Source organism: Anabrus simplex, chromosome 3 (genome assembly GCF_040414725.1).
Source record: "Anabrus simplex isolate iqAnaSimp1 chromosome 3, ASM4041472v1, whole genome shotgun sequence".
In the NCBI taxonomy this organism is placed as follows: Eukaryota; Metazoa; Arthropoda; class Insecta; order Orthoptera; family Tettigoniidae; genus Anabrus; species Anabrus simplex.
The window spans coordinates 29072569-29085620 of record NC_090267.1 but is presented as its reverse complement, the minus strand read 5'-3'; the positions used below and the strand labels follow the sequence as shown (position 1 = coordinate 29085620).

The 13052-nt window shown below is 42.5% G+C and overlaps 1 protein-coding gene across 2 annotated transcripts in view; it reads right to left on the bottom strand.

The window, feature by feature from the left end:
* Positions 1 to 13052, bottom strand: part of LOC136866971 (luciferin 4-monooxygenase) — a 74707-nt gene that overhangs the window by 43765 nt on the left and 17890 nt on the right. For both annotated transcript variants that reach the window (XM_067144062.2, XM_068226979.1), the window contains exon 2: positions 4898 to 5105. In XM_067144062.2, coding sequence (XP_067000163.2) covers positions 4898 to 5105 — 208 coding nt within the window. The remainder of the gene's footprint in view (positions 1 to 4897; positions 5106 to 13052) is intronic.

The window sequence follows — 13052 nt, the reverse complement described above, 5'->3', positions numbered from 1 at the left end:
TCGAAAAATTTCACTACGATTATTTTGGGTTGTTCTAAGATAAGTGTCTTCAGCCAGATTATAAAGCATCGAGAGTGAATCCTGGGCTATTTCTAAGACTTTTTGTTAGTTTCAGCTTTCTGCAAGAACTTGAAAGAAGAAAGGTCCTGAGTTCGAGTTTACGGCAAGATGGTTATCCAGCTCCACGAAGAATACTGCAAGTTCCTGTACATCGTCAACGCCTCCATGAGTCACTAAACATGTAAGGCATCGGACATGGGCGAGACTTCGTTCGATGGAAGGTGATGTGACCACGTGCTAGGTCATCAGCCACAATCCAGTTCACACCAGTCACATGAGTATTCTTTAAGAATTCAATTGCTTTCTATCTTTGTAAATATCTGTAAACGTAGCCTTACTTATTCCTTTGGATTTCTATTAGTTTTGCAGTAGTTTGATTTTTCATTCTTCTTTCTTTGGTGAGAGGTAGTTAGAACCCTTGGAATGAGTGTGTGTTTGCTCTATTAGTTAGAAATGAATGTGAGTCATCGAGAGAGACCTTAACTGTCCTAAGAATTTAGAAGACAGGTGAGATAAAAATTAAATGAACCCCGCGTTAATTTTGATTAGTTTTGAAATAATTTGAAAGTTATTTAAAACAAATTAGGACAGTGTTCTAGTGTTTTTCTTCGTGTAGAATTTCATTCTATGATTGTACGACATGTTTATGGGTTCGAATTTATTTAGAGTCATCCGAATAACTTCACACGACAACTTTACGAATGAGATTATGCACGGTCAGGAATATAATAATAATAATAATAATGAGTAAAAATAATTAAAGCTAATTACGGGCTAAAATGATTTAATAAGGTCATTAGTTTAATGTTAGTTATTTTTGGAAAGTATTATCGTGTGCTCACTTTATGTAAAGTAAGCCTGGAACATGGCAAATTCTCCGGACGGAGTATCGACGAATTATAGGTATATTTCTGCACTATGAATTTGAGTATGACTTGCAGATGGGCATTATATTTTGAGTAATAATTTATGCACCCATTAGAGTCAATTTTGGGAAGAGATGTGTCACTGGACATGATTTCTTCGAGCTTCAGTGCAGAATAATTGAGAGCCACGACATTATGATGAATAAAAATAAATGCCGCAACTCATGTACCGTTAGCGCGTATTCTATTATTTTGACCTGTGTTACAATTATTCTATTCGCTAAATTAGGATCATTTCTGTTTAAAATGCTCCTTGAACATCGTTGTATAGTTAATTTCTTTGTATAAGTGATAACCTTAATTCTATCACACTCTGAATTGATACCTGGGATGTGTGTGATAGTGTCATCTGGAGAATGATTTCCCTAATTCGCAGTAAAATCCTAAAATTAATAATAATGGGTTAGTGTTCGTGTAAATAATGTTATAATAACGCCGTGTACCCCTGTGTGAATGTGTGATGTGAGATTTGATCCTAATCTGTGTTTTTTGGAATATTTCATGTACGATTTTGTGAAGGTAATTTTCATTATGTGCGTCAAAGTTTTGACCGACTTGTATTATTTCGCGTGTCCGTAATTGGATCAATTTTGAATCTTTAGAAGATTTTATCGTAATTTAAGGTTGATTAGGGCCTAATTTACTAACTCAAAATGAATAAGAGAAGGCAACGTCCGTGGACTGATGTCACGAGATTTAATTGTTAGATGTTGTACAGTCACTTTCTGCATAAAATTGAGCAAAAGTTAAGGTGATATAAGTTCAAGTAAAAGTTATTAGAAGAAGTTTATTCAATCAATAATTATATAAACGAAGTAATTGTTGAAAGGAAAGTCTAGGGAAGACTTGCTAATCATAAATTAATGAATTAAATAATTTTCAATAATTTAAATAAGGAGGAGAAAATAGTCATTTTCTTGGAAAATAATTGAAACCCAGGAGGGAAGATTTTAATTTTAATAATTGGATTATCATCATAAGAGAAGGATATTAGATATTATTTTGTTTTCCAATCAATTTTTCAGTAAGTTAATGGTTTCTATATTTATTATTGCAGAAAAGAACAATCATTGAAAATTTATTTGAGCGAGATCTTTCACGAATGAAAGCACGAGGAGAAGATGTTTTTCAAGAATCCAACCCAGATTTTGTTAATTTAATTGTTTTCTTTAAAAGAGTGTTAGTTTAATAAATGTGTAAACCTAATTTAGTCTCCTTTCATTTGTCGCTAGTCCTTCATCTATCCCTGCCTTTAAAATTTTCTGCGCAGCCGATAGCGAACGGTCCACCACTGAGACCCTCGCTCTCCGGCGAGCTGAGCCCGGCATAAAGGGGGCACTGTATACTGTTCGAAATTTAGAGAATAGAGCGTCATAAAGTGTTTCATTCAAACAACATTTCTTCTATATATTTATACCATTGTTTCGTGGTTTAAGGACTTGACAACAGGAATCAAGTGCTACACTTGCAGACTTAACTACTTTTAAAGATGAGAATTCTTCAAAACATTTCTCCTGTACCTGTTTTTCGAATAATGTAAATTACATGAGAAAGAAAGAAGAAAGGAAGAAAGTAAATAACATAACACCAATTAACACACCTAGGCATTACAAAGAGACATTTAAATCACTCAAATGGTTAGTTTAGTTATGTCGGCTAAACCTCAAGGTCAGCAATCCAGCACATGCGTTCTTACATCACCCAAGCCACACCCCTAGAGAGTAGTGGGGAGGAGAGATTGGCCCAGCGCAGACACCGGGCAATGTCAAGGATTCCTAATAGAGATAAGAAACCAGCTCCTTGTACCTAGTGATACAATGGGAAATTTTTCCAGAAAATTAGCGAGATAAAATTTCCAGAATATTGTCCGCACTTTTTGTACAATTACGACCGTTTAAAAGTAATAGGCCTAATGTTAAATTTTCCTAAAATTATTGTAAAAAAAAGTAACCACTCGTACTTTACCGGATCAAGAAATTACCCGGCCGCATAAGAAGCACACTTGTTTCTTACACACCATACTATTATTTTTTGATAGTCATACTGTAGCGCAAATGAGAGAATGCCAGAAGACTGGTATATGGTTAAAATGGAACCTGCAGCACACCTCCATTGTAGTTGTGTCTCAACAGAGCTGCACCACCTCGGGAAGTGCATAGTTATAAAGGAAGTAAGTCAAGCCGGAAGAATTGTAATTCCGGGATCGTGACTATGTTGTCCTGTCAAGAATGGAGCTCAAAATGTCAACTTCCAATACTCAGTTTTCTACAAATTTTTCCTACTTCCTAACTAAAATTGTTTCCCATAAAAGCTCTTCTACAGCCTAGAAGGGCCTTGGCGTACCAAAGGACCGCTGCTCACTTTCACCTCTAAAAGCCTGTAGATTACTACGAGTAAAAGAATATGCTCCATACTGTAAAATGAAGTCAGAGCCAGGCGAATTCGCAAGCAGCTGTCAGTGGTGAGATGTCATGGAACGATTTTAGTACACGAATAAGCTTGTATGGTGTTTTCAAAAGTAGGAAAGATCATAATGAAGACAAAATTGGAGTGGTGGTGGTGATTATTGCTTTAAGAGGCAGTACAACTAGATAACCTTCCTCTATATAACACTAATCCGAGACAAAAATGGAAGGGATCCGATACTTCGAAAAATGAAGGTATCGGTCAAAAACAGGCAAGTGCCATGAAGGGCGTGAAAATGGAAGACTCTGTAGGCCTCGATACATAATACCGTCAGGGTCAGAAAAGAATAGGAGTTCATACAAGGGAAGTGAGATAGGATATATGAAAGTGAGGAGTCTGGCACAAATAAATGGAAGCAATGCCAGGACTCAGCTAAGGGCCCCGTGGTCACCAACACACGCTCCCAAGTTGAGAGCTCCTGGGCCCCTTTTAGTCGCCTCGTATGACAGGCAGGGGATACCATGGGTGTAATTTTACCGCCTCTACTCACAGGGGATAATAAAATTGTAATTCAATAGGATTATTTTTGTATCAAATGAGTTTATAGTAGAGGAATTAGGGATTAGAATAATAATTTCCCATGGGAGATGATCCATACATTTTCTATATCTTTGAAATGTAAGGAAAGACGAGGTGAACAGCTGATAGGGAACCTGCCACCTGGCCGACAGCTCAAACTGCAGATCCATGATGATGATGATGATGATGATTATGATGATGATGATCACAATCAATTAGTCTGTACGCAGTAAGTTAGATGAGTGCTGAATATATCAGCGGTATAGTCATGAGTAGGGAGCCTTTATCTTACTCGGAGGCCTTGGTTTCGATTCTCAGCCAGGACAGAGACCTGGAAGACGATTCAGTCAGTCTCGTGAGTCAAACGAAAGAGTTTTTCATACGAGAGGTAAGGATCCCGGTCAAGAAAGTCAAGTGAAACGACTGAGGACATCATGGTATTGACTATGTGAAACTACAGTGTCTGTGGTCTGCCTGGCTGGGCAACAGTTGTATTCTGTTTTATTGTATTTATTATTGAACATAACAGGCGTTCAGCCCAAATACATGTTCACAATGAAAACAACTTACAAGAAAAGGAAAAGGAAAAACACGAGGCTCCTTGGGCATGCCATAAGGTCCATCAGATACTCCGGAAACGTGACGCTCCCTAGGGAGGATCACCTTAGATGTCATCCTTAGACCCTACATGCCACGTGCATCGACCCCGCTGGATATTAAGAAAAAAATATAAAAAATAACAAAAATGTAAAAGATAAACCTACCGACCTACTACTACTGCTGTCCGGCCATGTCATCACCCCTGGTGAGAAAAAGGCCACCCTCCCACTGATGACACGACCGGCCCTATCCGTGGGGCGGCTGGGCAGCAGTTGACTTGGCAAGGCCTAGGCCTTTAAACTTGGCAGTGAATGTTCAATACTTACTGGTGTCGAACTTGTAGTTGAGAGGTGAGAGTGTGGCTCCCACAAAGAAGGTGCCCAGCATGATGGGAGTGAACTCAGGACAAACCCCAGTGCACACACTCACGATATCTCCAACACCAATCCCTCGAGCCTCGAGCTCCACAGCCACGCTGCATCCTCGCTCGGCGAGATCAGAGAATGTGTACTTGTGGCCGTCATTCACGAACGTCTGAAACAGGAAACTTACATCTCATTATTAAACTCCTTCCACGTGCTTTCTCACCATTTGGTGCGGTCGTGAGGATGATGTGTGCTCTTCTTGCTGACAACCACAGGTGGAGAAATATATTTGTATGTGAAGATGTGAAGATGTGAACTGCTTAGCTGCAAATGGTAGCACGAAAAGAGTAGATATTCTAGCCATCGATAAACAGAAAGATCGTTCTGTAATTTTGGACCCAACACTATGCCTAGATCTAGAATCAGGCAAACAACAGCCACATGATGTGCACTCTCAGAAGCAGGCAATCTATGTTCCAGTATCTAATTACATCATGGAGAAATGTCATGTAAACTCTGTCACCGCATACGGGTTGTTAGAGGGCGCAAGAGACAGTAACGGCGATTGGGAATTAAAAGTGCGGGGGCAAAAAGCTAGAGACAACAAACAGCACCTGGGATTGTGGGACATAGTGGACAGGGGGAGGATGTATATTTCAAAACTGAGAAAGAAAAAAGGGGAAGGTTTTTAATTCTCTCTGAGCGAATTTCCACAGAGGTAAAAGTTTAGAGTTTGATGATCATGATGCTTGTTGTCTAAAGGGGCCTAACATCGAAGGTCACCGGCCCCTAATGATAATTAGCATGATAATTCAAATTTTGAAATGTATCCACTGACTGGAGTTAAAGAAATGGTGATTAAAAATGGTTATTAGATTGAAACAATCAGTGGATCTAATTCGCAATGCCTTATTTCTAATAAAACAAAAGGAAATACAGATGACAAAGGAATAAGGCAATACCTGGAATATATATATATATATATAATTCAAGTTAGAAGTTAAAATAACGCATTAAAATACGCAACACGAATTAAAATAAAGTCAGTGGGATAAAAGCGCAGTTAACACAAAGACACTAGGACAAAGACCATCATTACGCACGATAAATAAGACCACTATTCCTCATAAAATGCCTTTGCTGGCAGAACCTAGTGTTTACAGTGCATTATGTCTTCTGGTATAGGCTAGAGCAATTTTGTTACTTTCATAGATCTGTCTCATGTCTTATCCTTGGCTTTGACAATATGAAAGTGACTGAGGTATGAGGGATGCTAGTAATACCAATTCTTATGCAGCCAGTCCCTGCTATGATTGGTGTGAAAATGTTGCTCATAGGGTCGTTGGTGTATGCATTTCGGTGGGCTTCGCAGACTGATATGTAATAGCAAATCTGGCTCGGCGAGGAAAGCAACGGGAAACTACCTCACTCCTCATTTCCCTAGTACGCCTCTTCAGTGATGCCTAGGCCATCTATGACAGCTGATGGCAGATCTGTTGAGGATTCCACCAGCGGAATCGCTGACGGGCTGAACATAGATACATTCCTCATAAAACGGTTGACAAGGACTGTGGACTGCTAGTCATCGCTCAGGATGAGGGAGATGGTACGCGGGAGTTTTAGACTACGGCGCAGACCGACCAGGTCCACGCATTCCGTAAGGATGTGTACCACGGTAAGATGATCGCCGCAAGTACACACCGAAGGGGGTTCTCCTTTCAGTAATTGGGAGTGCGTTAGTATACCGTGGCCGATCCGAAGACGACGTAATACCACCTATTCCCTCCCAGAAGCCCGAAGGGAAGTCCTCCATACCTTCGTTGTACTTTTTATCGCTCTCAGCTTCTTTGTAAGAGGAGGGGCATGCCACTCCATCTCCCAATGAGACATAACCAGATGTCTCAGCTGAGAGCGAATATCACTTACTGGCACCTTGTAAGACAACGGGGGCAGTGTTACTGCCTCCTTGGCAGCCTTCTCTGCTAACTCGTTTCCCTCTACACCCATGTGGTGCCAGCATCCGAACACCCGGCCAGCAGGTCCTGGATCCGTTGCACCAGAGGGTGCCGAGGGAAACAGGTATGTGTGAGCTTGCATCCGGGAGATAGTAGGTTCGAATCCCACTATCGGCAGCCCTGAAGATGGTTTTCCGTGGTTTCCCATTTTCACACCAGGCAAATGCTGGGGCTGTACCTTAATTAAGGCCACGGCCGCTTTCTTCCAACTCCTAGGCCTTTCCTATCCCATCGTCGCCATAAGACCTATCTGTGTCGGTGCGACGTAAAGCCCCTAGCAAAAAAAAAAAAAAAGGAAACAGGTATCAACAGACTGTAGCGAGCTCAAGTAGTCAGTACACAGAAGAAAGTGTCGGCGCTCATCGGACAGTGCATATCACTGAGCTTCACAGATAGCATAGAGCTCTGCTGTGTACACACTACAGTTTTCCGGGAGAACAAAAAGAAACCTATCAGTGTCGACAACGAACGCACAGCCCACTTTAGTGTCTGTTCTCGAGCTATCCGTGTAAACGACGACTGAACCTGGATACCGGCCAATAACGGACAGAAAGAGCCTCCGATAAATCGAAGGGTCCGTGTTTTCCTTCGGGCCAGTGTGCAGATCCAGGATTATTTCAGGACGTCGTACTACCCACGGAGGTACCCCACTTAGTTGTCTGACAAGACAAGGAACAAAAGGTACGTGAAACAATCTGTGACTGCTATCCAAGCGTATTCCAACAGGCCGCGTTGCTCGAGGACAAGCAGCGTACAGCCGACCGTGTCCATTGTTGAATACGCAAGGATAGCGTGGGTGAAGTGGCATCTACCGCAAATTTGCAGCATATAACAGAAGGAGCTGCTGGCGCCTCAGATGTAAAGGTGGCACACCCGATTCAGTGAGCAGGCTAGCCATGAGGCTTATTCGAAAAGCTCCCGTTGCCAACCTAACCCCGCTGTGATGGATACTGTTCAATCTCGTAAGGACGCTTGGTCTTGCTGAGCCATATGATGCACTGCCATAGTCTAACCTGGATAAAATATGTGCCCTATAGAAACGTAGGAGCACCGTGCGGTCAGCTCCCCAATTACTGCTGCTAAGAAACTTCAAGAGATTAAGCCTCTTGGTGCATTGCACTTTTAGCTGCCGCACGTGTGGCTCCCACGATAATGTACTACCGAAAAGGAGCCCAAGATATCGGTAAGTGTAACTACAAGAATAGCGACATTTCCTAAATAAAGCTCAGGATGTGGGTGAAGAGTACGTTGACGACAAAAGTGGACAACAGAGGACTTTGCGGTGGAAAACCGAAAGCCATATTCGAAGGTCCACTGCTCCACTCTCCTAATAGCTTGCTGTAATTGTCGCTCTGGGACTGCCATATTGCGCGAGCTATAGTGCAGAGCAAAAATGTCTATATATAGCGACGGTATTACAGCTGAACCAGCAGCAGCAACAATACCGTTTATGGCAATAGCGAACAGAGTGACACTAAGAACCGATCCCTGTGGTACGCCATTTTCCTGAACGTGGTATTGCGAATATGTCCTCCCTACTCGGTCACGGACTAGACGAAAGGACAAAAAATTTGCAATAAATACCAGCAAGTTACCTCAGAATCTCCACTAATGCAGGACTGAAAGGATACCATATCGCCATGTGCTGTCATAGGCCTTGTCTAAGTCAAAGAAAACAGCTACCGAATACTGTTTGCGGAGAAACGCATCCCGGATAGAGCTCTCCAGGCGTACCAAATGGTCAGTGGTCGAGCGAGCGCCTCGAAAACCACACTGGTACTGGGAAGAGTCCTTGCTTCTCGAGACACCACACAAGTCGGCGATTTACCATCCTCTCAAATAGCTTACACAGGCAGTTTGTAAGACAAATCGGTCTCTAACTTCCTGCCTACTTGGGATCTTTGTCAGGCTTGAGGACGGGAATGACTATGCCCTCTCGCCACCGAGACGGAAAATCACCCTCTATCCGGATTCGGTTAAACACACGAATGAGATATAGTAGACTATCCTCACTAAGGTGTTTCAAAATCTGGTTATGGATATTGTCTGGTCCAGGAGACGTGTCCTTGCAAAGCGCCAAGACACTGTGGAGTTCCCACTCCGTAAAGGGCACGTTGCAGTCCTCTGGAGTTTAAGTGGCAAAATTAAAGTGATGACGTTCTGCCTCACGCTTCAGAGCAAAGAAATCACGCTGGTAATTCTCGGACCCAGAGATATCCGCGAAATGACTAGCTAGATGGTTAGCAATCGGGAGTAGTTCAGTGACAACATTGCCTGCAATGGAAATTCCCGGTATCCTTGGATACCCGAAATACGTCGAAGTTTTTTTTTTAATTTAAATGGGCCTAACATCGAGGTCATCGGCCCCTAATGGTACGACATGAAATAACAAAAAGGTCAAATACATCCACTGACCAAAATAAAATAAAAATTGTCATGAACAATGATTTGATGGACATGAACCCAACAAAAAGCAACCAACCAACCAACCAACCAAACAAACAAACAAAAAAACAGTGGATCAGACTTAAAAAAAGATCGAAAATAATAGTATTACTGACCAAGGGACCACTTATAAAGCACAAGGATGCTTGATGTCTAAAGGGGTGCAAAATCCATGTCTAAGGCCCCACAGAATGGTACATGTCGCGAGTAAAGTAGAACCATGGTATTAGTCATGTCGGGGTACTTATCAAAAGCAGCGAAGACTCACGGTGTTCCACACAAGAAGGTACTACTCACAAGGTTTGCACTTCGTACAGGGAACGCAGACCTATGGTGTTTCTCACACAATGGCGCCACTCATAGCCAACGCAGACCGATAAGGTTCCTCACCTAGGTGTACTAACCACACATCCCGTGGTGTTCCTCACAGAGTGGGTACCAATCACAGCCAACGCAGACCCACGGTGTCGCTCATACAGTGGTACAACTCACAGGCAACGCCCAGACCCGCGGTGTTGCTCACATGGGTACGACGCACGGGTACTGGAAACCCACAGGAGAACCCCCTCCAGCTGCTACTAATCACAAACTTATTTCATACCTAATACAGTGGTACTACTCGCAAGTACAGGCAACCCATGGTGTTCCCCGCGTGATGGTACGATTCAAAATTAGTTTCATGGTTCTAATTCAGTCAGCCCTTGGTCGCCCCTTTTAGTCGCCTCTTACGACAGGCAGGGGATACCGCGGGTGTATTCTACATGTGCGTCCCCCACCCGCAGGGGGTAGTGTGTTTGGTCCGCGAGAGGTATTTTATTTCCCTCAAGTCCGCCGGCAAGCCGGTTAGGACCCCCCTATCCGCCACCTGGGACGCGCCACGTGGGAGTATCACCTCTCCCCCTGCTACGCCTGCGTAGCAGGTTCGTGGACGTCGAAGTTTAGTCCACACTTTAGATGATGGAGTATGTGACGTCATATACGAAACACACGAAGCTTTTTTACTTTGGCAAATAAGAACTCGCGCCTTAGCACGCAGTTTTTTAAATGTTACCAAATTTACCACAGTAGGCTGCCTGCGATAACGATTATGGGCGCGACGCCGTTCTCTGATAGCTGCTGCAATTTCGGCGTTCCACCAAGGAACGAGTTTTCAGCGAGGAGTCCCTGAAAAGGGGGGGAATGGACTCCTCAGCAGCAACAAGAATAACTTGGGTGATGTAAGTTATTTCCTCGCCGACGGTCCGCCTTGTATCGTCGTTAAAGGCAGCTAGTGATGTGTATTTTGGACAATCAGCATGTTTAAGAATCCATCGAAGAGGAGCCTCGACGGATTTTTGTTTCAACAAAGTAAGGATGATCAAAAAGTGGTCACTGTCACAGAGATCATCGTGTGTATTCCACCGAAACAGCGGAAACAACGTCTATGCGAGAATATGTGCCGTAACGTACACCAACGTGAGTTGGCTCCCCTGTGTTAAAAATACATAAATCCAGCACTACTGTCGGATTTTTTATTATGGACACTCGAGTTTAGGCTTTAATTACAAGCGAACCAATAGGCCTATGGAAATTTGAGTTATACCAATATTTTCCTTGTTTAATTCTACATTCGCGTATATAAGACGCATTGTTTTCGACGTTCATTAAATATTTTTTATTTGTGGTTGTAGTGAATATTGCCCGGATTTTTGGCTTCTTCTCTACGAAGCGCTCACTTAGGAATATATACAAGGAAAACGACTTGTCTGATTCTAATGAAATTTGTATATATTATAACCACATGCATTTATAGTATAATACTCAAGTTACAATTTTTTTCAACCACCCTGAAAAAAGTTCTTATCATTTTTCTAAAGCAACTCTTTCTCAGCCCAGGATAAATGTACGGCAGAAAACTTGGGCTTATTATGAAGCACGCAGTCATGGTTATCAGAAACTACAACAACTGTAACCGTACAGAGTGGTACCGAATTTATGAAGAGTAATATTGAAGGGAGGTTTTGTCCACGCCGGACAGTGCGATTAACAGCAGGCCGGGTGGTGAAATTGGGCGCAGTGTTGCCGCGTTCAGGAGTAATCACGCGCGCAACGAACAAAGTACACTCGCCCCGGGCAGTTGTGAAACGGAATGCCCGTGACCTTGGTTTTTCCGGAAGCTATTTTCAGTTTTCCTATGTTCTGCATGTTGACCACGTCACTTCAAGATGCCTCCGAGACCGCCGTTATCAGAGGGTGAACTTGCAATGATTTTTTTTTAATTTGCTTTACGTCGCACCAACATAGATAAGTCTTATGGCGGCGATGGGAGAGGAAAAGCCGAGGAATGGGAAGAAAGCGGCCGTGGCCTTAATTAAGGTACAGCCCCAGCATTTTCCTGGTGTGAAAATGGGAAACCACGGAAAACCATCTTCAGGGCTGCCCTGAGTGAGGTTCGAACCCACTATCTCCCGGATGCGAGCTCACAGCTGCGCGTTCGTAACCGTATGGCCAACTCGCCCGGTTTGCAATGATTTCGAGTGCTATTTTTTCTTTCAATGTGAGGGGAAAAAGTAGGGGACAAGAGGTTCCCTGTGTACCAGAAGGTGGCAGATTGTCTTGGATTATCGCTGTCGTCAGTGAAGAGAGTAGGAGCCGCTTCAAAGGAGAATGATGGAAATACGTCATCCAGGTCATAATTTTACGTATCGGAAGTGAAGAACGATTTCTTGACGGTGCAGAACTTTGTTTTAATGGCAAGAAAAGTAGTGGTGATTACCAGAATGAGATGAACTCGACTCATTATGAAGAATGGTTCAAGAAAGTCCTGAGTTTATTTCCTCAAAGTTCGGCCGTCGTTATAGATCAAGCTCCATATCATACGAGGATCGATCTTTAATCTAAAAACCCGAACATGTCAAGGCTGAAACGTGAAATTATACATTGGATAACGTCAAAGAATATTTCACTACAACCTGGAGTTGACGATTATAACAAATTAACTAAATCAGAGCTGATTGTCCTTGCCAGGCCTTAGTTTCAAAGGCCGGTAAAGAAGCTGGAACAACTGACTAAACGACTTCGACCAGATGTAGAGATTATTTGGTTACCAGTGGCCCATTGCGAGCTTAATCCAATCGAGCTCATTTGTGCTTACTTAAAAGGGAAAATAAGCAAAAACAAATATCGCTAACACATTAGAAAATGGTAGAGGTATGGAAGCAATTTACGCTTTATGCCGAGAAGCCTTACGTACCGTGACCCCTGAACTCTGGAAACAATGTATTAAACACGCGAAGAAAATTGAAGACCACTACTGGAAAAAAAAAAAAAAAAAAAAGATGGACTGTGTGCAAATGTCCCTTATTTCGAGCCAGTCATAAGCAACATGAATGAGAGCAGCACCGATTCTTCGGAGCAAAGTGATTTTTCAGACGAAGAAAATTGATAGAATTAAATACCGTAAATATATGTAAATAATAATAAAAATAACTCTTGTAAAAATTGTACAGTGTGATATTTCTAAATTAGGAAGTTAACCATTTTTAAACCTGCCGTTGAAGGTCCAAAGTCCTTATGAGAAAAGGTGATGGGAAGTGGAATTTATAAGAGGAAATAAAATTAAAGGTTGAAAGTAAACGAAGAGCTGTGTTCGTTGCGCGCGTGATTACTACTGAACG